At 42.7% G+C, this 22,847-nt stretch overlaps 1 protein-coding gene across 3 annotated transcripts in view; it reads left to right on the top strand.

Annotated features, from left to right (window-relative positions):
- LOC115168192 (E3 ubiquitin-protein ligase MIB2) overlaps window positions 1–22,847 on the top strand; it is a 71,575-nt gene that overhangs the window by 10,298 nt on the left and 38,430 nt on the right. For all 3 annotated transcript variants that reach the window (XM_029723244.1, XM_029723243.1, XM_029723242.1), the window contains exons 2-3: window positions 9,374–9,763; window positions 17,486–17,657. In XM_029723244.1, the coding sequence (XP_029579104.1) occupies window positions 9,541–9,763; window positions 17,486–17,657 (395 nt within the window). In that variant the 5' untranslated portion in view covers window positions 9,374–9,540. The remainder of the gene's footprint in view (window positions 1–9,373; window positions 9,764–17,485; window positions 17,658–22,847) is intronic.

Genomic DNA, 22,847 nt, shown 5'->3' with positions numbered 1-22,847 from the left:
CACTTTTGAATGCTGGCGGTGCTTTCACTCTAGTGGTAGCATGAGACGGAGTCTACAACCCACACAAGTGGCTCAGGTAGTGCAGCTCATCCAGGATGGCACATCAATGCGAGCTGTGGCAAGAAGGGTTGCTGTGTCTGTCAGCGTAGTGTCCAGAGCATGGAGGCGCTACCAGGAGACAGGCCAGTACATCAGGAGACGTGGAGGAGGCCGTAGGAGGGCAACAACCCAGCAGCAGGACCGCTACCTCCGCCTTTGTGCAAGAAGGAGCAGGAGGAGCACTGCCAGAGCCCTGCCAAATGACCTCCAGCAGGCCACAAATGTGCATGTGTCTGCTCAAACGGTCAGAAACAGACTCCATGAGGGTGGTATGAGGGCCCGACGTCCACAGGTGGGGGTTGTGCTTACAGCCCAACACCGTGCAGGACGTTTGGCATTTGCCAGAGAACACCAAGATTGTCAAATTCGCCACTGGCGCCCTGTGCTCTTCACAGATGAAAGCAGGTTCACACTGAGCACGTGACAGACGTGACAGAGTCTGGAGACGCCGTGGAGAACGTTCTGCTGCCTGCAACATTCTCCAGCATGACCGGTTTGGCGGTGGGTCAGTCATGGTGTGGGGTGGCATTTCTTTGGGGGGCCGCACAGCCCTCCATGTGCTCGCCAGAGGTAGCCTGACTGCCATTAGGTACCGAGATGAGATCCTCAGACCCCTTGTGAGACCATATGCTGGTGCGGTTGGCCCTGGGTTCATCCTAATGCAAGACAATGCTAGACCTCATGTGGCTGGAGTGTGTCAGCAGTTCCTGCAAGAGGAAGGCATTGATGCTATGGACTGGCCCGCCCGTTCCCCAGACCTGAATCCAATTGAGCACATCTGGGACATCATGTCTCGCTCCATCCACCAACGCCACGTTGCACCACAGACTGTCCAGGAGTTGGCGGATGCTTTAGTCCAGGTCTGAGAGGAGATCCCTCAGGAGACCATCCGCTACCTCATCAGGAGCATGCCCAGGCGTTGTAGGGAGGTCATACAGGGACGTGGAGGCCACACACACTACTGAGCCTCATTTTGACTTGTTTTAAGGACATTACATCAAAGTTGGATCAGCCTGTAATGTGGTTTTCCACTTTAATTTTGAGTGTGACTCCAAATCCAGACCTCCATGGGTTGATAAATTGGATTTCCATTGATTATTTTTGTGTGATTTTGTTGTCAGCACATTCAACTATGTAAAGAAAAAAGTATTTAATAAGATTATTTATTTCATTCAGATCTAGGATGTGTTGTTTAAGTGTTCCCTTTATTTTTTTGAGCAGTGTATATTTTTGATTTTCGATTCTATCAGCAAGGCCCTTTGCCTTGCTGATAGCTTTGCATACTCTTGGCATTCTCTGAACCAGCTTCACCTGGAATGCTTTTCCAACAGTCTTGAAGGAGTTCCCACATATGCTGAGAACTTGTTGGCTGCTTTTCCTTCACTCTGTGCTCCAACTCATCCCAAACCATCTCAATTGGGTTGAGGTCGGGTGATGGTGAAGGCCAGGTCATCTAATGCAGCACTCCATCAATCTCCTTCTTGGTCAAATAGCCTTTGCACAGCCTGGAGGTGTGTTGAGTCATTATCCTGTTGAAAAACAAATGATAGTCCCACTAAGCGCAAACCAGATGGGATGGTGTAAATAAATTACTCTCCGACAGTGTCACCAGCAAAGCACCCCCACACAATCACACCACCTCCTCCAGACTTCACGATGGGAATCACACATGTGGAGATAATCCGTTCACCTACTCTACATCTCACAAAAACACAGCGGTTGGAACCAAAAATCTCACATTTGGACCAAAGGACAGATTTCCACCGGTCTAAGCAAGTCTCTTCTTCTCATTGGTGTCCTTTAGTAATGTTTTCTTTGCAGCAATTCGACCATGAAGGCCTGATTCATGCACTCTCCTCTGAACAGTTGATGTTGAGATGTGTCTGTTACTTGAACTCTGTGAAGCATTTATTTGGGCTACAATTTCTGAGGCTGGTAACTCTAATGAACTTATCCTCTGCAGCAGAGGTAACTCTGGGTCTTCCTTTCCTGTGGCGGTCCTCATGAGAGCCATTTTCGTCATAGCACTTGATGGTTTTTGCAACTGCACTTGAAGAAATGTTCAAAGTTCTTGAAATTTTCCGGTTTGACTGACCTTCATGTCTTAGTAATGATGGACTGTCGTTTCTCGTTGCTTATTTGAGCTGTTCTTGCCATAATATGGACTTGGTCTTTTATCAAATAGCCCTATCTTCTGTATACCACCCCTACCTTGTCACAACACAACTGATTGGCTCAAACGCATTATGAATGAAAGAAATTCCACAAATTAACAAGGCACACCTGTTAATTGAAATCCATTACAGGTGACTACCTCATGAAGCTGGTTGAGAGAAGGCCAAGATTGTGCAAAGCTGTCATCAAGGCAAAGGGTGGCTACTTCGAAGAATATAAAATATTCTTTGATTTGTTTAACACTTTTTTTGATTACTACTACATGTTATTTAATAGTTTTGATGTCTTCACTATTATTTTACAATGTAGAAAATAGTAAAATTAAAGAAAAACCCTTGAATGAGTAGGTGTGTTCAAACTTTTGACTGGTATTGTATGTGGGGTATGGACCAAAAACAGGTACACATGTCAAAATGAAGGATATCCTCCTTTTAGTGCTAAAACGCAAACTCCAGATTGTGGCTTTAAGTACATTTAAAATGGGGTTTATACACCCATATTTCCTGACAACCCCTACTTAATCAAATAACTGATGTTTCACAAAAAATATATACTATAGGTATAAGTAGTGGTCCTAGTAAATCATTCAAGTTACCAGCACAGCACACCCATTGACTATACATTAAAATTAGCTTATTATCCTTATTGAAATTAAGGTTCTCATGGACCCCAAATATTATGTGTTTGTGAAAAATGTGTGTTTCGGTAATGAAGACCCTGAGCTGCAAGTAATAGCAGACAACCATTATGAGTCAGCAAACAATTGACCACATCAATAAACCCTATTCATCCTTCCATGTTGGTAAGGTAATGGTTCTCTAAGATTTCCCAATTTGAGCTTTTTCGTAATTTCGGTAATGAGAAGGTCAGGTGTCGTAAAGGGGGTGTTTAAGAATAAGATCCTCATTCTGAAGGCATATAAGTGAAGTAATTAAATGAACTTGTGCTCATCTAAAGACTACTCCTCTAGATGATGCATCATGGTTGAATAATAATATTTAGAAATAAAATATTGGAGTTTTTACAGCAACTTGAAAAAGTGTTGCGGTAATGAGAAACATGGCCACAGATGCAGTGTTTTTACGTAATAAATATTGTAGTTTAATGTAGACTTCAAGTAGTATAACATTTGTATGAATTATGGACAAACTACAGCAACAAATTTTGTTTTATTCAAAAAAATTATATTTTTCTAAAGTAACATTTTATAAGTGACCCAAGAATTTAAACTGGGCGCATTTCGGTAATGACAATTTTGGGATGAAAATGTACAAAATTCTAGGGAAATTTTGAAAACATTTAAGACTGCCATAAACTAAGCATCTTAGTCTTCAGAATGATAGTTGATTGTGGCAGATGCATCATGGTTTTCTAATGATTTGTTACTGCAATGGATAAAACTGGTTTCATGCGAATCACCCAACCACAGGCCCCTGTAGGGCCCACAACATAATATGGACCTTTGCTGTGTTGGTGTTGTTGGTTTTTGGCTTGCTTGCGCTCTTGCTTGCCCATTCTGCCATAGGCCTTACAGTAATTATAGGTGGGTACCATTTGGTGGCTGAGAATCCTTTTGAATAACCTGGTTGTCCTTTATGGCAGCCCTACTCCTTTTTCACGTTGATTTATTGATTAGGTCCTAAACGTGGTCCACCCAGAAGTCTGCTGCACACCTTTGTGGGAAGATCCGTTTAGCATGCCACAAATGTAACCCATTGATTGTGAATATCGATTCCCAGTTTTTCTTCTTTGGTCCGATGTCAGCCAACTAGCCACTGTATCCTACTGGGTTGAGCTAAACTCCCACTGTGGAACAGTGTTCTTCTAAAGCCAGGATAAGGGCTTGTTGTGTAGGTAGTCACCCCCAGATTCATCCATGCTGGGAGTGTACTTGGCACAGTCAGTCCTAGTCCAATTTAGTTCTGATTAGATATCAGTATGCTCTGGCAGACCGGTGAAATCCCTGCCTGATCAAGATGCACAAGCATGGAGGGAGATTGGTAGGCAAATGTCTCCTTTCCCTAATCTCCATAGATCTCTCCAAAGGGTGCATCTCAGTCATTTCAATTATCCCAACCTTTTCTGTTCCGGGGACCAACAAATCACTGTCAATCTCTTTAGGACAACCAGTCAATTTTATCAGTGAATATAACAGATTAAAGGTTTTATTATTATTATAAACAATTTGCTTTGTGAAAAGTAATGTAAAATTGCTTATAATTCCATTAGTCTAATACTCCCATGTCCCAACTGTGAGGCCTATTCTTTTTGGAAGAAACATATGTTAAAAACATTCGGACCACCTGCAGTAGAAAGCAACTGGCCTAGACGATCTCTTTCTCCTAGTTTATTTTCCTGTATCAAGGGTGATCTGAAAGAACTGCTAGGATTTCTAATTTATTGCTTTCACCTCAACGGTAGATCAGAGCAAAAGGAGAAGAGGAGCCAAGGACAGGAAGCTACTTTAGACTATCGATACTCACCCTGAGGCTCCCCTTTAACACAGTGTCAGATGACTGGCCAGAGCTATTAATCCAGTGAAGGCAGGCTAAACTGTGATTTTAGGGCTGGAGAAAGTGAGTATGAACCCCCCAGGCCACATGTTTTCACGCTTAAGCAGATACCTTTAATACACAGTAATCCCTGTAAACATACAAATATAATCTCAAACGTAGTATCATAATTTTGTTCGGCCTATTGCTGCTGGATTAAGATGGATTTAGGCCTATACTAAACCAAGTATCTGAATACTTATCATGGGATTAAGACTGAATTAGGCACCAACAAAAAAGGCATTTGGTCTACACTGTCAGTTGTATCACCCAGGGTGAATAAATGTTGTTTGTAAGCATAAAGCTTCATAGGTAGTGTTGTATGCATGGGTAGATAATGGTTGCAGGTTCTCTCTGTTATTGGAAGCTGTGAGTGTGAAATAGTCTTTCCAGTGAGATGTGACAATTAAAGGGAGAGCTGTCAAAAGTTCAGAACTTCTGTAGATTAGGCTACATGCTTGGTTTTAACAAGGGAATATGTCAAATTTGAGTGTGTTTCACTTTCCGATCCATTTGTGACAGGCCTGTTTTTATTGGATTCGTCTCTGCTTTTTTCTTGTCCTCACACAAATGCACAAACAAAATTCTGTAGGCCGTTACGTAAAGGCTGCAAGCCCACAGTAGGCAGCCCAGGCAGGCAGATGAGGAGGATGCAGAGAGACAGGCTGATCTAGTGTGCTCCACATCTACAGGCGGCTGGACTGCCTGCCTCTATCTATGCAGTCGCACCCCCTCGATTCCCCTGTGTACTGTAGACACAGACCGAAGCAGCATCCAGGAATGCCATCACCAACATGATCAACCAAAGCCAAGCATTTGTTGGCCGAGGGACAACCGAGGTAGGCCTCCCCCGCCTTAACAACGGTAGGGAAACTGGTTCAATACCGTTGCTAAATAGCATTGTAAATTCATTGACCGTGGTTAACTCAGCGGTTTAAAAAAGGTGACTGTGCTTTAGCCTCTTGTTGTGGCTGTGTAGACAGACAGTGTTTCAACAACCGGTCAGCTGAGACATTCCTCCTAGTGGTTAAGAGCATTGGGCCAGTAACCAAAAGGTCGCTGGTTTGAATCTCCAAGCTGGCAAGGTGGAAAAATCTGCCATTCTGTCCTTTAGCAAGGCAGTTAACCCGGTTCCCGATGACGTCGATTAAGGCAGCCCCCCGGACCTCTCTAATTCAGAGGGGTTGAGTTAAAAGCAAAAGACACATTTTGGTTGAATCCATTCCGTTATGAATGGATTCAACTGACTACACTACATGACCAAAAGTATGTAGACGTGCTCGTCGAACATCTCTTTCCATAATCATGGGCATTAATATAGACTTGATCCTCCCTTTGCTGCTATAACAGCCGCCACTCTTCTGGGAAGCCTTTCTACTAGATGTTGGAGCATTGCTGCGGGGACTTGCTTCCATTCAGCCACAAGAGCATTAGTGAGATCGGGCACTGATGTTGGGCGATTAGGCCTGTCTCTCAGTCGGCGTTCCAATTCATCCCAAAGATGTTCGAAGGGTTTAAGGTTAGGGCTCTGTACAGGCCAGTAGAGTTCTTCCACACCAATCTTAACAAACCATTTCTGTATGGACCTCACTTTGTGCATGGGGGCATTGTCATGCTGAAACAGGAAAGGCCTTGCCCAAACTGTTGCCACAAAGTTGGAAGCACAGAATTGTCTAGAATGTCATTGTATTCTGTAGCGTTAAGATTCCCCTTCACTGGAACTAAGGGGCCTAGCCTGAACCATGAAAACACTCCCAGACCACTATTCCTCCTCCACCAAACTTTACAGTTGGCACTACGCATTCGGGCAGGTAGTGTTCCCCTGGCATCCACTAAACCCAGATTCGTCCATCGGACTGCCAGTTGGTAAGCGTGATTCATCACTCCAGAGAACACGTTTCCACTGCTCCGGAGTCCAATGGCGGTGAGCTTTACACCACTCCAGCTGACGCTTGGCATTGCACGTGGTGATCTTAGACGCTTGGCATTGCGCAGGGTGATCTTAGGCTTGTATGCGCCTGCTCGGCCATGGAAACCCATTTCATGAAGCTCCCGACGAATAGTTATTGTGCTGACGTTGCTTCCAGAGGCAGTTTGGAACTCGGTAGTGAGTGTTGCAACTGAGGACAGACGTTTTTTATGCGCTTCAGCACTCTGGTCCCCTACTGGGAGCTTGTGTGGCGTACCACTTTGTGGATAATCTGTTGTTGCTCCTTGATATTGCCACTTCACAATAACAGCACTTACAGTTGACTGGGGCAGCTCTAGCAGGGCAGAAATTTGATGAACTGACTTATTGGAAAGGTGGCATTCTATGACGGTGCCACTTTGAAAGTCACTGAGCTCTTCAGTAAGGCCATTCTACTGCCAATGTTTGTCTATGTCGATTGCATGGCTGTGTACTCGATTTTATACACCTGTCAGCAATGGGTGTGGCTGAAATAGCCGAATCCACAAATTTGAAGGGTGTCCACATTCTTTTGTATATATAGTTTAGATATCCCCTTTCCCTATGCAAGACGGGGCTAAAGTAGGCCATGTATGCAGCCTGACCGGCTGGCTATCTGACTGGTGGGCTGTCTGATTGGCATACCTCTCTTATTTGTGAAGGTTCATGCCATTTTGCCGACTCAGTCCTCCACATGAATAAGCACTTCTTTCCTGCGTTTGTTGGGTTTCAAGTGGCTGCCGGGCGCTAATGCTACATGCCATAGTGTCATTATGAGGGCATGACTGTGTGGCAGACTGTGGCTGCTGTGTCATGTCAGGGGGACAGAGGAAAGCAGTGAGCGTGTTAGGGGAGTCTAATGTCCAGCTGCTCCTCTCTGAGTCAGCCCATGTCACACAGCATGTACCCCCGTGGGAATCGAACCCACAACCCTGGCGTTGCACACACCATGCTGGCGTTGCAAACACCATGCTCTACCAACTGAGCCACAGGGAATATGGCCGGTGTCGGTAAACGTCAGCAAAAAAACATTATTAAATTGTTACCAGCAGCACAGTTACAGTCACCAATGCTCTGGATAACATGAAAACAGCCTAACCAGCTCTGCAAGGGCGAGGAAAATGGTCAGTGAGTTGTTTTTTCATTTGTGTCTGGAAGTAGCTAGCCAACGTTAGCCAGTTAGCTCAGGTGCTCGACTGTCGTAGTGAGGTCAGAACGCTTGGATCAACCCTACTCCGAGAGCGTCCAGTGTGCGCTCTGAATGTTCTGAGAACGAAACGCTCTGAATTTAAGAACAGACAATCTGACAATGCTCTGATTTTATGAACGCCCAGAGCGCACTCTGAGAGCACTCTGGCACGCCAAAATGAATTTACTAACACAACCAAATTCTTAATTCATTATTTATTTATCTTATCAATAGAAATAGAATGGAATTCAAGTCAATGATTGCATAATGGATAGCTTCCTGAGTGGCGCAGCGGTCTAAGACACTGCATCAGTACAGACCCGGGAGACCCATGAGGCGGCGGACAATTGGCCCAGCGTCGTCCGGGTTAGGGGAGGGTTTAGACGGCCGAGATGTCCTTGTCATATTGCGCTTTAGCGACTTCTTGTGGTGGGCCGGGAAGGAGTGCTGGGTCGTTTTTTGGAGGACGCATGGCTCTCGACCTTCGCCTCTCACGAGTCCGTATGGGAGTTGCAGCGATGGGATGTCCAATTTGGATATCATGAAATTGGGGAGAAAAAGGGGTAAAAAGATGGCATAACGGGTGGACTGGAGGCCAAGATTACAAGGTTAAGACAACGTGGTTATAATTTCCCATAACTCTTTGCAATTTCATGGGACTTGCGTTGCTAGTTAGCAACGGCGTTAATAGTTATCAATGGCACTGGTCCCATTAATTTGTTTATTTAGAGCGCTTTCGCATGGAATTATTACATTGTCTTAACCTTTTGGGTTTTTTTACCTAGAAGAAAAGCCGGATGTAAAAGCAGGAAGTGTACCCATCAATCTGGAATGTGATTTGTTGAATCAACTCAACTGGCATTACAAAAAAATACATTCCATTGCGTGAGCCACATCAGTTAGCATCATTTGAATGAACATTCGACATTACCATGGAAATTATTGCATCACAATACCAGGCAGACATTGCGAGTGTACCCATGAGTTTACCAGTCATATTGCCAGGGTTAGAGGTTCCAAGCCCATTCTATTTCTATGATTTTATCACAGCACTGGCAAACCATGTTTTACCAATTCCCTGACAAACATGGCTGACATTTTTCCCATCATAAGACGGTCCATGTCCATTCGAGTGTTCTAATTCCTAATTCTATGATTGAGACCATTGTTTTAGGGCTTAGGCTGACTTCTTTTAAAAAAAATTGTCAAGATCATGAAATTGTTTACCAATGAAGAAGTGGTGGTGAATGGCCAATCTGAGCTAGCCTATTTACGGAAAAGATGCTTGGCTGCAATAACTATTTGTCACAAAATGAAAACTCAAATGCCGGTTCTCATTCACATCTCTGCTAGTAGACGGCGCCCCAATTGATTAGACATCTTTTTCTTTCTCTCTCCTCCTCCCGTCAGTCACCCCTGATCTGGTCCCGGAGCCCCTGGTGCTACCCGTGGTGCCCTCCCTGCCCTCTGTGCGGGTCCGGCCTGCCCTTCACAGGCCCCGGAGGCGCAACAACAGCAGCAGCGGAAGCGACCCCACCAGGCCGCGGCCCTCGGGCCCGGCTGGCCCGAGAGGCAGCATGGAGGTGGGCATGCGCGTGGTGCGCGGCCTGGACTGGAAGTGGGGGAACCAGGACGACAGTGAGGGTCATGTGGGCACAGTGGTGGAGATCGGGCGGCAAGGAAGCACCACAACGCCCGATAAGACGGTGGTGGTGCAGTGGGACAGCGGCACGCGTACCAACTACCGCACAGGATACCAAGGCTCCTACGACCTGCTGCTCTACGACAATGCCCAGATCGGTGAGCATAGCACCCCACCTCAGCTGTTTACACACATATAGGTTATGTACTTACAGTGAATTTGGAAAGTATTCAGACCCCTTCACATTTTGTTACATTACAGCCTCACTCTAAAAATGACTAAATTGTTTACCTCATCAATCTACACACAATACCCCATAATGACAAAGTGAAAATGAGTTTTTGCAAATGTATTAAAAATAAAAAATATAAATACATTTACATAGGTATTCAGACCCTTTGCTATGAGAATCGAAATTGAGCTCAGGTGCATCCTGTTTCCATTGATCATCCTTGATTGGAGTCCACCTGTGGTAAATTCAATTGATTGGACATGATTTGGAAAGGCACACACCTGTCTATATAAGTTCCCACAGTTGACAGTGCATGTCAGAGCAAAAACCAAGCTATGAATTCAAAGGAATTGTCTGTAGAGCTCCGAGACAGGATTGTGTCGAGGTACGGATCTGGGGAAGGATACCAAAAAATGTCTGCAGCATTGAAAGTCCCCAAGAACAGAGTACTATTGCCTCTTTTTTCTACATTTACATTTTAGTCATTTAGCAGATGCTCTTATCCAGAGCAACTTACAGTAGTGAATACATACATTTCATGCATTTTTTTTTTGTACTGGCCCCCCGTGGGAATCGAACCCACAACTCTAGTGTTGCACACACCATGCTGGCGTTGCAAACACCATGCTCTACCAACTGAGCCACAGGGAAGACGTGGCCTCCATTCTTAAATGGGAGAAGTTTGGAACCACCAAGACTCTTTCTAGAGCTGGCCGCCCGGCCAATTTGAGCAATCGGGGGTCATGGAGGTGACCAAGAACCCGATGGTCACTCTGACAGCGCTCCAGAGTTTCTTCTGTGGAGATGGGAGAACCTTCCAGCAGGACAACCATCTCTGGAGCACTCCACCAATCAGGCCTTTGCCTGACGGAAGCCACTCCTCAGTAAAAGGCACGACAGCCCGCTTGGAGTTTGCCAAAAGGCACCTAAAGGGCTCTGACCATGAGAAACAAGATTCTCTGGTCTGATGAAACCAACATTGAACTCTTTGGCCTGAATGCCAAGCGTCACGTCTGGAGGAAACCTGGCACCATCCCTACGGTGAAGCATGATGGTGGCATCATCGTGCTGTGGGGATGTTTTTCAGCGGCAGGAACTGGGGGACTAGTCAGGATCGAGGGAAAGATTAGCTAAGCAAAGTACAGAGAGATCATTGATGAAAACCTGCTCCAGAGAGCTCAGGACCTCAGACTGGGGCGAAGCTTCACCTTCCAACAGGACAATGACCCTAAGCAAACAACCAAGACAATGCAGGAGTGGCTTTGGGACAAGTCTCTAAATGTCCTTGAGAGGCCCAGCCAGAGCCTGGACTTGAACCCGATCGAACACCTGAAAATAGCTGTGCAGCAGCACTCCCCATCCAACCTGACAGAGCTTGAGACGATCTGCAGAAAAGATTGGGAGAAACTCCCCAAATACAGGTGTGCCAAGCTTGTAGCATTATACCCAAGAAGACTTGAGGCTGTAATTGCTGCCAAGGTGCTTCAACAAAGTACTGAGTAAAGGGTCTGAATACTTATGTAAATGTGATATTACATTTTATTTTTTTTATACATTTGCAGAAATGTCTAAAAACCTGTTTTTGCTTTGTCATTATGGGGTTTTGTGTGAAGATTGATGAGGGGGAAAAAATGGTTTAATACATTTTAGAATAAGGCTGTAACATAGCAAAATGTGGAAAAAGTCAAGGGGTCTGAATGCTTTCTGAATGCAGTGTATATACTGTACAGTGCCTTCAGAAAGTATTCACACCCCTTGACTTTTTCCACATTTTACTGTGTTACAGCCTGCATTTAAAATTGATTAAATTGCCATTTTTTTGGCACTGGCCTACCCATAACCCATAATGTCAAAGTGGAATTATGTTTTGTGACATTTTTACAAATTAATAAAAAATGAAAAGTTGAAATGTCTTGCGTTAATAATTATTCAACCCCTTTGTTATGGCAAGCTTACCGTAAATTCCGGACTATAAGCCGCAACTTTTTTCCCAGGCTTTGAACCTCGCGGCTTAAACAATGACGCGGCTAATATATGGATTTTTCCCTCTTTCAATTTTTTTTCTTCCAAAAAAACACATTCTGTGACGGGCTCAGTTTTTTGGCGGCATGAAGCTTTCATTAGACCAATGAAATTGCCGAACGGGTTAAGGTCAAACAACTTTTTTGTTTACTGTTTAGATTAAATTGAGCGCTCTCAAACTTCCCATCATTCTGATTACGGTAGTCATTTTGTCACCCTCATCATGGCAAACACACGGAGAAATGTATATGATGCAGCTTTCAAGTTGAAGGCGATTGATCTGGCTGTTGGAAAAGGAAATAGAGCTGCTGCACGGGAGCTTGGTCTTAATGAGTCGATGATAAGACGTTGGAAACAGCAGCGTGAGGAATTGACTCAGTGCAAAAAGACAACTAAAGCTTACTGCTAATTTTAAATTTTTTGTTACAAGCCGTGTTTCGTTAAAGCCTATTTATTTTTGTTACAAGCCGTGTTTCGTTAAAGCCTGTGTAAAGTTCATTTGTTTCAATGTACCGGTAGGCACCTGCGGCTTATAGACATGTGCGGCTTATTTATGTTCAAAATAAAATAAAAATGTAATTCAGTGGGTGCGGCTTATATTCAGGTGTGCTTAATAGTCCGGAAATTACGGTACATAAGTTCAGGAGTTAAAATGTGCGTAACAAGTCACATAATAAGTTGCATGGACTCACAAAGAAGGGCACCTATTGGTCGATGGGTAAAAATACACTGAACAAAAATATATACGCAACTTGCAAGAATTCAAAGACTGTACGGAGTTAATGTTCATATAAGGAAATCCGTCAATTGAAATAAATTCATTAGGCCTAATTTATGGATTTCACATGACTGGGAATACAGATGCATCTGTTGGTCACAGATAACTTTGTTTTAAAGGTTGGGACATGGATTAAAAAAAACAGTCAGTTTCTGGTGTGACCACCATTTTCCTCATGCAGCGCGACATCTCCTTTGCATAGAGTTGATCAGGCTGTTGATTATGACCTGTGGATTGTTGTCCCACTCCTCTTCAATGGTTGTGCGAAGTTGCTGGATATTGTTGTGAACTGGAACATGCTGTCTTACACATCGATCCAGAGCATCCCGAACATGCTCAATCGGTGACATGTCTGGTGAGTATGCAGGCCATGGAAAAACTGGGACATTTTCAGCTTCCCGGAATTGTGTACATATTCTTGCAATATGGGGCTGTGCATTATCATGCTGAAACATAAAGTGATGGCAGCAGATGAATAGCACGACAATGGGCCACAGGATCTCGTCAAGGTATCCCTGTGCATTAAAATTGCCATTGATAAAATGCAATTTTGTTCATTGTCCGTAGCTTATGCCTGTCCATATCATAACCCCACCGCCACCATGGGGCACTCTGTTCACAGCATTGACGTCAGCAAACCGCTCGCCCACACGACGCCATACACGCCATCTGCCCGGTACAGTTGAAACTGGGATTCATCCATGAAGAGCACACTTCTCCAGCGTGCCAGTGGCCATCGAAGGTGACTATTTGCTCACTGAAGTCAGTTATGACGCCAAACTGCAGTCAGGTCAAGACCCTGGTGAGGACAATGAGCACGCAGATGAGCTTCCCTGAGAGGGTTTTTGACAGTTTGTGCAGAAATTCTTCGATTGTGCAAACCCACAGTTTCATCAGCTGTCCAGGTGGCTGGTCTCAGACGATCCCGCAGGTGAAGAAGTCGGATGTGGAGGTCCTGGGCTGGCGTGGTTGCACGTGGTCTGCGGTTCTGAGGCCGGTTGGACGTACTGCCAAATTTTCCAAAACCTGTGTAATGATCATGCTGTTTAATCAGCTTCTTGATATGCCACACCTGTCCAGTGGCTGGATTATCTTGGCAAAGGAGAAATGCTCACTAACGGGTATAAACACATTTGTGTACAATATTTGAGAGAAATACGCTTTTTGTGTCTATGGAACATTTCTGGAATCTTTTTTTTCAGCTCATGAAACATGGGACCAACACTTTACATGTTGTGTTTATATTTTTGTTCAGTGTAAAAAAAGACAGACCATTGAATATCCCTTTGAGAATGGTTAAGTTATTAATTACACTTAATTACACAGTCCCTACAAAAATACAGGCATCCTAATTGCAGCATTACCGCAAAAATGGAAGATGCAATTGGAAGGGGGGAAAAAGTAAGGAACTTGTCTGTCGACCCTGCATTAAAGACCAAAATTGGTTAAAAAAAATAGAGATAAATAAAAATGTATACCAGTTTCATTTAAGGACCAAAACATTGACAGCTGTGCCATATAGATTGCAAAATAGTTGGGAATAGATTTTCGATGTACCGATTTCATGGCACGTGGTTTATGAGCTGATACACAAAACGATGCCGGATTGAAAACTTCGAATTTTCCAATTTAAATGATACCAAAATTATACCAAATTCTTGCAACCAATAGAATGTTTTTTAAATATATTTATATATTACAGTTACATACAGTTGAAGTCAGAAATTTACATACACCTTAGCCAAATGCATTTAAACTCAGTTTTTCACAATTCCTGACATTTAATCCTAGTAAAAATTCCCTGTTTTAGGTCAGTTAGGATCACCACTTTATTTTAAGAATGTGAAATGTCAGAATAATAGTAGAGAGAATGATTTATTTCAGCTTTTATTTCTTTCATCACATTCCCAGTGGGTCAGAAGTTTACATACACTCAATTAGTATTTGGTAGCATTGCCTTTAAATTGTTTAACTGGGGTCAAATGTTTCTGGTAGCCTTCCACAAGCTTCCCACAATAAGTTGGGTGCATTTTGGCCCATTCCTCCTGACAGAGCTGGTGTAACTGAGTCAGGTTTGTAGGCCTCCTTGCTCGCACACACTTTTTCAGTTCTGCCCACAAATTTTCTATAGGATTGAGGTCAGGGCTTTGTGATGGCCACTCAAATACCTTGACTGTGTTGTCCTTAAGCCATTTTGCCACAACTTTGGAAGTATGCTTGGGGTCATTGTCCATTTGGAAGACCCATTTGTGACCAAGCTTTAACTTCCTGACTGATATCTTGAGATGTTGCTTCAATATATCCACATGATTTTCCCTCCTCATGATGCCATCTATTTTGTGAAGTGCACCAGTCCCTCCTGCAGCAAAGCACCCTGACAACATGATGCTGCCACCCCCGTGCTTCACGGTTGGGATGGTGTTCTTCGGCTTGCATGCCTCCCTCTTTTTCCTCCAAACATAACGATGTTTATTATGGCCAAACAGTTCTATTTTTGTTTCATCAGGCCAGAGGACATTTCTCCAAAAAGTACGATCTTTGTCCCCATGTGCAGTTGCAAAGCGTAGTCTGGCTTTTTTATGCCGGTTTTGGAGCAGTGGCTTCTTCCTTTCTGAGTGGCCTTTCAGTTTGTCGATATAGGACTCATTTTACTGTGGATATAGATACTTTTGTACCTGTTTCCTCCAGCATTCTTCACAAGGTCCTCTGCTGTTGTTCTGGGATTTATTAACACATTTCACACCAAAATACGTTCATCTCTAGGACACAGAATGCGTCTCCTTCCTGAGCGGTATGACGGCTGCGTGGTCCCATGGTGTTTATACTTGCGTACTACTGTTTGTACAGATGAACATGGTACCTTCAGGCATTTGGAAATTGTTCCCAAGAATGAACCAGACTTGTGGAGGTCTGCAATTTTTGTTCTGAGGTCTTTGCTGATTTATTTCGATTTTCCCATGATGTCAAGCAAAGAGGCACTGAATTTGAAGGTAGGCCTTGAAATACATCAACAGGTATACCTCCAATTGACTCAAATGATGTCAATTAGCCTATCAGAAGCTTCTAAAGCCATGACATAATTTTCTGGACTTTTCCAAGCTGATTAAAGGCACAGTCAACTTAGTGTATGTAAACTTTTGACCCACTGCAATTGTGATACAGTGAATTATAAGTGAAATAATCTGTCTGTAAACAATTGTTGGAAAAATTACTTGTCGTGCACAAAGTAGATGTCCTAACCAACTTGCCAAAACTATACATTTGTAGAGTGGTTGAAAAACGAGTTTTAATGACTCCAGTGTATGTAAACTTCCGACTTCAACTGTGTATGTGTGTGTGTGTGTGTGTGTGTGTGTGTGTATATATACGCGCGCGCGCGCGCACACACACACACACACACACACACACACACACACACACACACACACACACATATATATAGAATCATTAGATAATTTGTTTTGGTAATGTCCACATGTAGCTTGTTTTTGGTCGCAGGTTCAGGAATGGCTGAAGAATTGCAACATTTACCTGGAGCTAACTCTGTAAATAGCACTGCTGGGTGATTTGAAAAGTTTATAGTCAATCGATCATTAATATAATACTTTTAGAGAAAAAAAAATCTTTAATTTACAATCTATAGAAACTATGAGAATAGAAAGGTTCAGAACTTCTGTGAAACATCATAGCAGATTAGAAAAATATATGGGAAATGGAAATCAAAACTGGATGGTGTTAAGAGATAGATCGGAAGGGTTGAGTGGAGCTGAAGGGGGAGACTAAAAACAACAAGATAACTAAGGTAAAATTTACTGGGTCCGTAAAATGTTTATAGGTTCAGAACTTTTGTGAAACAGCACAGTTAAAAAATATATTGCAAATAGAAATCAAAACTGGATGGTCTTCAGAGATAGATGGGAGGGGTTGAGGGTAGCTGACAGAGGGGATCAAAATAAAATAAAAAGTGAACTATTGTGAAATACATTGTGTCCATAAAATGTATATAGTATGACTAAGCTGGAAGTAGAAGCCTAAGTGTTGTTGTCCATTGGTTTACTCCAATTAGGGGAGGGGTGGTAGGATTAGGGGAACGTAATACAGCAACATATAAAAACAGGAAACAGGCTGTATCTGAGCTTAATTTGGAGTGTCATAAGGAATTTCTGAATACTTACGTAAATAGGGTATTTCTGTTTTTTTATTTTTTATAAATGTGCAAAAATGTCTAAACCTGTTTTCTCTTTGTCATTATGGGGTATTGTATGTAGATTGATGAATGAAAAAATTAATTTAATAATTTTTAGAATAAGGCTGTAACGTAACAAAATGTGGAAAAAGGGAAGGGGTCTGAATACTTTCCAAATGCACTGTATCTAATGTATTGTTTGTATATCATTTGTTATTTTTAGGTTTTGGTCTCATCTTTGTGTCTCAAGCAAGGTTCCTCAAGCTCATGTTTACTCAGCATCGCAGAGCAAAGGGCATCTCTCTCCATCTCCATTTCTCTCGACTCAAGCAGGAGACAGGCAATACAGCCCTGTTTTAGAATCGGCTGTATTAGAATCGAATGCCAAGTGCTAATGCAGGATTCATCTGCATTTTGCTCCATTAAAACAGAATTCTTCTGCCTCAGAAGTCAATAAGGCTTCAGTTAATGGAGCGAAAGCAAAGAGAAGGAGAAAGAGAGTGAGGAGGGGGAGGAAGATCAGCATTTCTCGTCATCTCTGTCATCAGTCAACTCTTCTCATTTGCTGTACTTTTAACTAATTCTGGACTGGCTTGTCTTAACCTCCTTCAACCTCGCTCTGACTTTCTCGCTCTCTCTCTCTCCCCTTTTCTCTGTCTCAGGTGTGCGCCACTCCAACATCATCTGCGACAGCTGCAAGAAGCATGGCATCATGGGGATGCGCTGGAAGTGCAAGGTGTGCTTTGACTACGACTTGTGCACGCAGTGCTACATGAACAACAAACACGACCTGGGCCACGCATTTGAGCGCTATGAGACAGCCCATTCCCAACCGTGAGTACCATGCCCCCCCCCCCAAACTCTCCATTCCTTCAAAACCCTGTCTCCAGATTCACTTGGGTTGATTTCTATTAAAATTCGCTTCAAAATACAGTTTGTGATTTGCTGAATTTGATTACAATTTTTTACTTTTCAAATAATAACTTGTGCCAGATTAACTTGAGAGGGACCGTTCTAATTGTCACTGTGTCTCTGACTCCCCTAAGTTGATTCCCATTGTCTCCTCTGCCCGCCTTCTCTAATTAAGTGATCATGCCAGAGATTTGCCGATCTTTGGAGGATATATTGGCATGGCTGTTGTTAGGCCCAAGACGATGTCGAGGGCCGGAAAACCGTGCCAATATATCCCCCAAACAATGGCTTCGAGGGCATTGTCACTTTTATACAAGTACGTGAATTATCCCCTCCTCTCTCCCCATCCAGTCCATACTTATCAGTTCACAGTAAAGCTCCCAGCCCCTACAGGCACTGTCTGAATGTCAGCTGGGTGGACAGTTCCTTTTATAATATTGGGTGATACTCATGGCACACTGAATTTAAAATGGGGCACCGAATTCTTCTACTAGTCCACCAGTGAAGAGCCAGCTCAAACCCCTGTATTCCTTTGTGCTCGCTGGTGAGTGTGTTTCTGGGCTTTTTGAAGCTTGAGACTGAATTTCTCAAGAATTCTCCATTCATGTAGTATAATACACTTAGTATTACACAGACATGGGCTGATCATCTGGCCAGGAGCTAAAACTCAAAATGGGAGAACGACACTTAAGCAAATGTGTTCAGTGATGCCAAGCAGAATACTGTTGGCCAATAGTACAGTAATTCCTTATGTGGAACCGATTCCCTCTTATCTGTGATCGGCACACATTTCATTGCATAATTAGTTTCCTCAAATGAGTGACGCCTTTTGGAGATCATAGTCATTGCGAAAGACATTAGGTGAAGATAGAGGAACTGTGTCAGAGAACAAGCTTACCAACCCTTCAATGGCTGTATGCTCCTGCTGCTTAGGTTTATGGCTATTCATTTAAAACTGGTTGTCCTGTTCTTAGGGTTAGAGTAGCCTGAACTACTGAAAAGCCTGTATGAATTAGTCTTCATCTTGAAATTCAAACAAACCCAATAAGCAGATAGTAGGACCCCCGGTTTACATTTTTCTCTCATAACGAGAGAATAGATCAAATGTATTTGACACTGACGGCCAGCTCTCATATTCTGTACCAGGGTTCAATACTGCAACTAAAACAGTCGCATTTGCAACTGTTTGACTTGGCAGTGCAACACACATTTTTATTTGGTCGCAAGGGTTCCAGCAAAAAATGTTTTTACCTGGTCATGTTCGTTTTTGGATCACAATTTGCTCTCTTTATCATGTTTTATTCAAACAGTAATGTGCAATTGACCAAAAATAAACCCAACTGTATGAAGCGTCAGAGATCGACTTATCAGTGGGCCACTTGGGCCAGTGAAAGAAATATTGTAATAATGCTATTTTTAACCTAGGCTATATAATTGAGCAACTCAACGAAGAACGACAGCGGTAGGAAAGATGTTCCAAGTTATGAGGCAAGAATGGGTATGCAAACCAGGTATTTAAAAAGTTATAAGTCTTGGTTGAATATTTGCGATGTGCAATTCAGTCATCATGGAATGGCGTACCTTGAAAATCTTACATTTCCTCTTGGCTATTTGGTCTTTTGAAAAGTCATTGAAGTTATGGTAGCTGATTTAGAAGTTCTACTGCTCCAATATAATTATTCCATGATTTCATTTCTGATCCGTTTTAATGAGAGATGAAGGCACTTTCATTTGTTTCCCGCCGTTTTAATTGAAGGGTGTTTTTTCTGTAGGCTATTACAACAAATATACAATCTTGGTCCTTGAAAAATACAATTAAGTGGTTGAAAATGGGCTTGAATTTGACCCTGTAAAGGCTACTTGCTCAGCCTGTAAATGAAAGGTAATATATTCTTAAAACTATGAAAGCATAATTTGCTTTCCTGTCAGCTCTTGACCCGGGCCAGTGTTTTTTTCATTCGAGCCAGTAGCTTTAAGTTGGCACTGGCCCGGTGTGACACTGGCAAATTTACCTGAATGTCGAGCCCTGATGTGCGCGTAGGGCCTATATGGCTACCACTTTGTGTAGCTGTTAGCGACGCTAATGATAACAGTTTTCAGGCAGATTGAAAGGCAATTAAAAGGTAACTACAAAATAGCCTATGTCTACCTGGCATAATCATAATTATTTGCGTCAATCCAGTGACCATTTTCTTTTGAAAATTCCATCACAAGTGTGCTACAGAAACACTGCTGGCCAAACACAACTGTCTGGCTGGTGCACACCTGAATTAAAGGGTAACTACAAAACAACTAAGAATATGGTTAAAGCATTGTTATGGACTTTGAACATCCCATTTTGAGAGCGAAAACCTGTAAAAACTGGAGGAAATATATATTTTTTTGTGTTATCGTTTTGGTATCAAGTATCGTTTTTCCAATTCTGCCCTCTGCAGGATTTCGCAGGAAAGAACACATGGCACTTTGAAATCGGCAATAAATACATTTTGCACTTTATTTTAACAGTCTCTTTTCTTTGCTGTCATAGTAAATATATCAAAATCAATGTAAGAACACAAGGGCATGCTAATTTAAAAGATGGCAAAAATAGTTGGTGCCACCAGTGTAAAAGGTTAGTGTAGAACCCTGTGTACAGTACAGCAGTGGTTCCCAACCAGGGGTACTAGGACCTCTGGGTGTACTTGACCTATCCACAGGGGGTACTTGAGAAATGCACATGAGGGGGTACTTCTGGGGGCAGAGCAAAATTCAGTTGGTGGTACAATAACCAAACAATTTTGGGAACTACTGCAGTACAATACAGTCTGACAGAGACTCCTTCCCCCTCTCACTTCGACTCCCACCTCAGTTTCTCTACGGTATTGATTAAACATTGGGCATGTATGCTGTTTGGCTCAGCAACGTCCTTCATTAGAAGAGAGCCCTTCAGACAGTCCTCGATGGATGGCTCTGCTGTTCCTGGAGACTTCAGGCCAAGAACAGTGGCCAGTGCTTTCTTAGTGGAAGGCAGGGATTCATCCCACTCACTTGATTGAGTAAAGATTCATTTTGTAGATTCAGTGACGGGATGCTTGCCATTCACTCATTTCTCCTATTGTGGTAAATGTGATTTGATTAAGGTTGTTTGGTTTTTAAAATGTTCAAGGTTGTTTGATTTAAACTTAAAGGTAATTACTTTGCGTTATCACATAAAGAGATGGGCTAAGTCTGGAGTGAAAAAGTTATAAGGTTGGATTTATACTTAACTCTTTATTTGAAACAAAGTAGTTAAGTCTGGACTTGGAGGCCGGAAAGCTGTCCAGAGAGTAAACACAAGGCCAAATGTTTTATTTCTGTCCTTTGAAAACACTAGCGGACAGCAGTGTTTCCCATAAGACCACTAAGATCTAATCGTCTTATTGGTCTTGTTATTTGCAGGTTGTTTACAAACTACTCAACCCCAGAGTAGGACTTACGCTATAGCTACCTGATGAGACTGCAAATCTCTACCTTTTTAAAATGTATATCCTCTGCTTATTACAAGTAAGAAGATTGATACATATGGTGGGTGTGGTGATGGGATAGTAGTAAACACACAGACCACCACGCTGCCACTTTGTGGTGAGGGAAATAAAAGCCTATTATTTAGTTAGTTCACTATTGATGAAATTACTCCCACACACACACATTAACTTCTCCATATCAACAAACAGTACAGACAGGTAAAGGCAAATGCAGGATTAGATATCGCAGTAGTTGAGTCCTGTGCATGAATGATAATGGAGTTTTTGAAATGGCTGATGGTCAACACACGTTTAGTGCGTGCGGTCCATGCAGGAATTGATCTGCACCCACAAAAAAACAGGGGGAATGGTTTGAATATGAAGTGGTTCTTTGGAGGGATCTCTGTCACCCCAATACTAACACGTTATGAATCTCAGAGCCATCTCTCTGAGACATCTTTAAGTAATGGAGTATTTAGTCTTAAGTGGAATGAAAGAATGTGACTCAGCTAAAGTCAGTTGCCCTGCAGTGATGTGATGGACCCTTTAGACTTCTCTGGCCTTGGCTAGAGAGGACATACAGTAACGTGATGAATGGAGGGCAGACGTGACCAGGAAAACCACTGAGTGAACAGACGGGCTCTTACGCAACCCTCATCCTGACAGAACATTCATTTAGATGAATCTACTAATGTTTTCCCGCCATTACCACTGAGGATTTGGAGAAACTAATCTCACGTGGACAGTTTTACTTCTTGGTAACTGAGATTAGAAGAAATGGATGATACAAAGAGCCATTGATGGTCGTTCTCAGTTCTGTTTAGGCCTCGCTACTTAGCCTAATTCAGACACTTATGCCTTTTGTAGTCACACAGCTCATGTGGTAGAGCAGACGTCTTTAGAGAAACCCACTGAATCGTAATTAGTTTATTTGAACTATGAATCCCATTGGCGTTGTTTTGAATTCGCTAGATTGGTGTCAAGCAGGAGGCTGAGTCGGTTTCAGTTCTCCTTTGACCAAATATGCCATATGCACGAAATATAGCCAGTCATTTATATTTCTACACCTCATCATACCAAAACTCATCCATACTTCATTAGATCACCCTATTAGCATTTTAGACATACTTACACACACACACAACATTCCATCTTTGCCGTACAAGATTACGAAACATTGCACTCGTTCGTTGCAAAAAGCATATGCGTATAAGGTTTCATTATGAATTCAACAGTTTATTGATCAGCCTGGTCTCATAGTAAATCTGGGACACTCAAGTTAGTATGATATGTCACGTTTGGTATGGTTATAAAAGACCGAAGGTTAATTAAGGCAAAAACAAAAGGAGGGTGGTTGGTCGGGGTGTATGTATAATGCGAACGTATAGCAACAATTTTAGCTAACCCTTCCCCTAACTTTAACCCTTTAACCTAACTCCTAACCCCTAGCTAACGTTAGCCAGCTAGTTAACATTAGCAACCTAGCCACATAGCTAACGTTAGCCACAACAAATTGGAATTCGTAACATATCATACATTTTGTAAATTCGGAACATATTGTAAGTTGTGCAAGTTTGCAAATGCAGTGCATTCGGAAAGTATTCAGACCCCTTCACTTTTTCCACATTTT

This window comes from Salmo trutta, chromosome 30 (genome assembly GCF_901001165.1).
Source record: "Salmo trutta chromosome 30, fSalTru1.1, whole genome shotgun sequence".
NCBI lineage: Eukaryota > Metazoa > Chordata > Actinopteri > Salmoniformes > Salmonidae > Salmo > Salmo trutta.
This window is presented reverse-complemented; position numbering and strand designations above follow the sequence as displayed.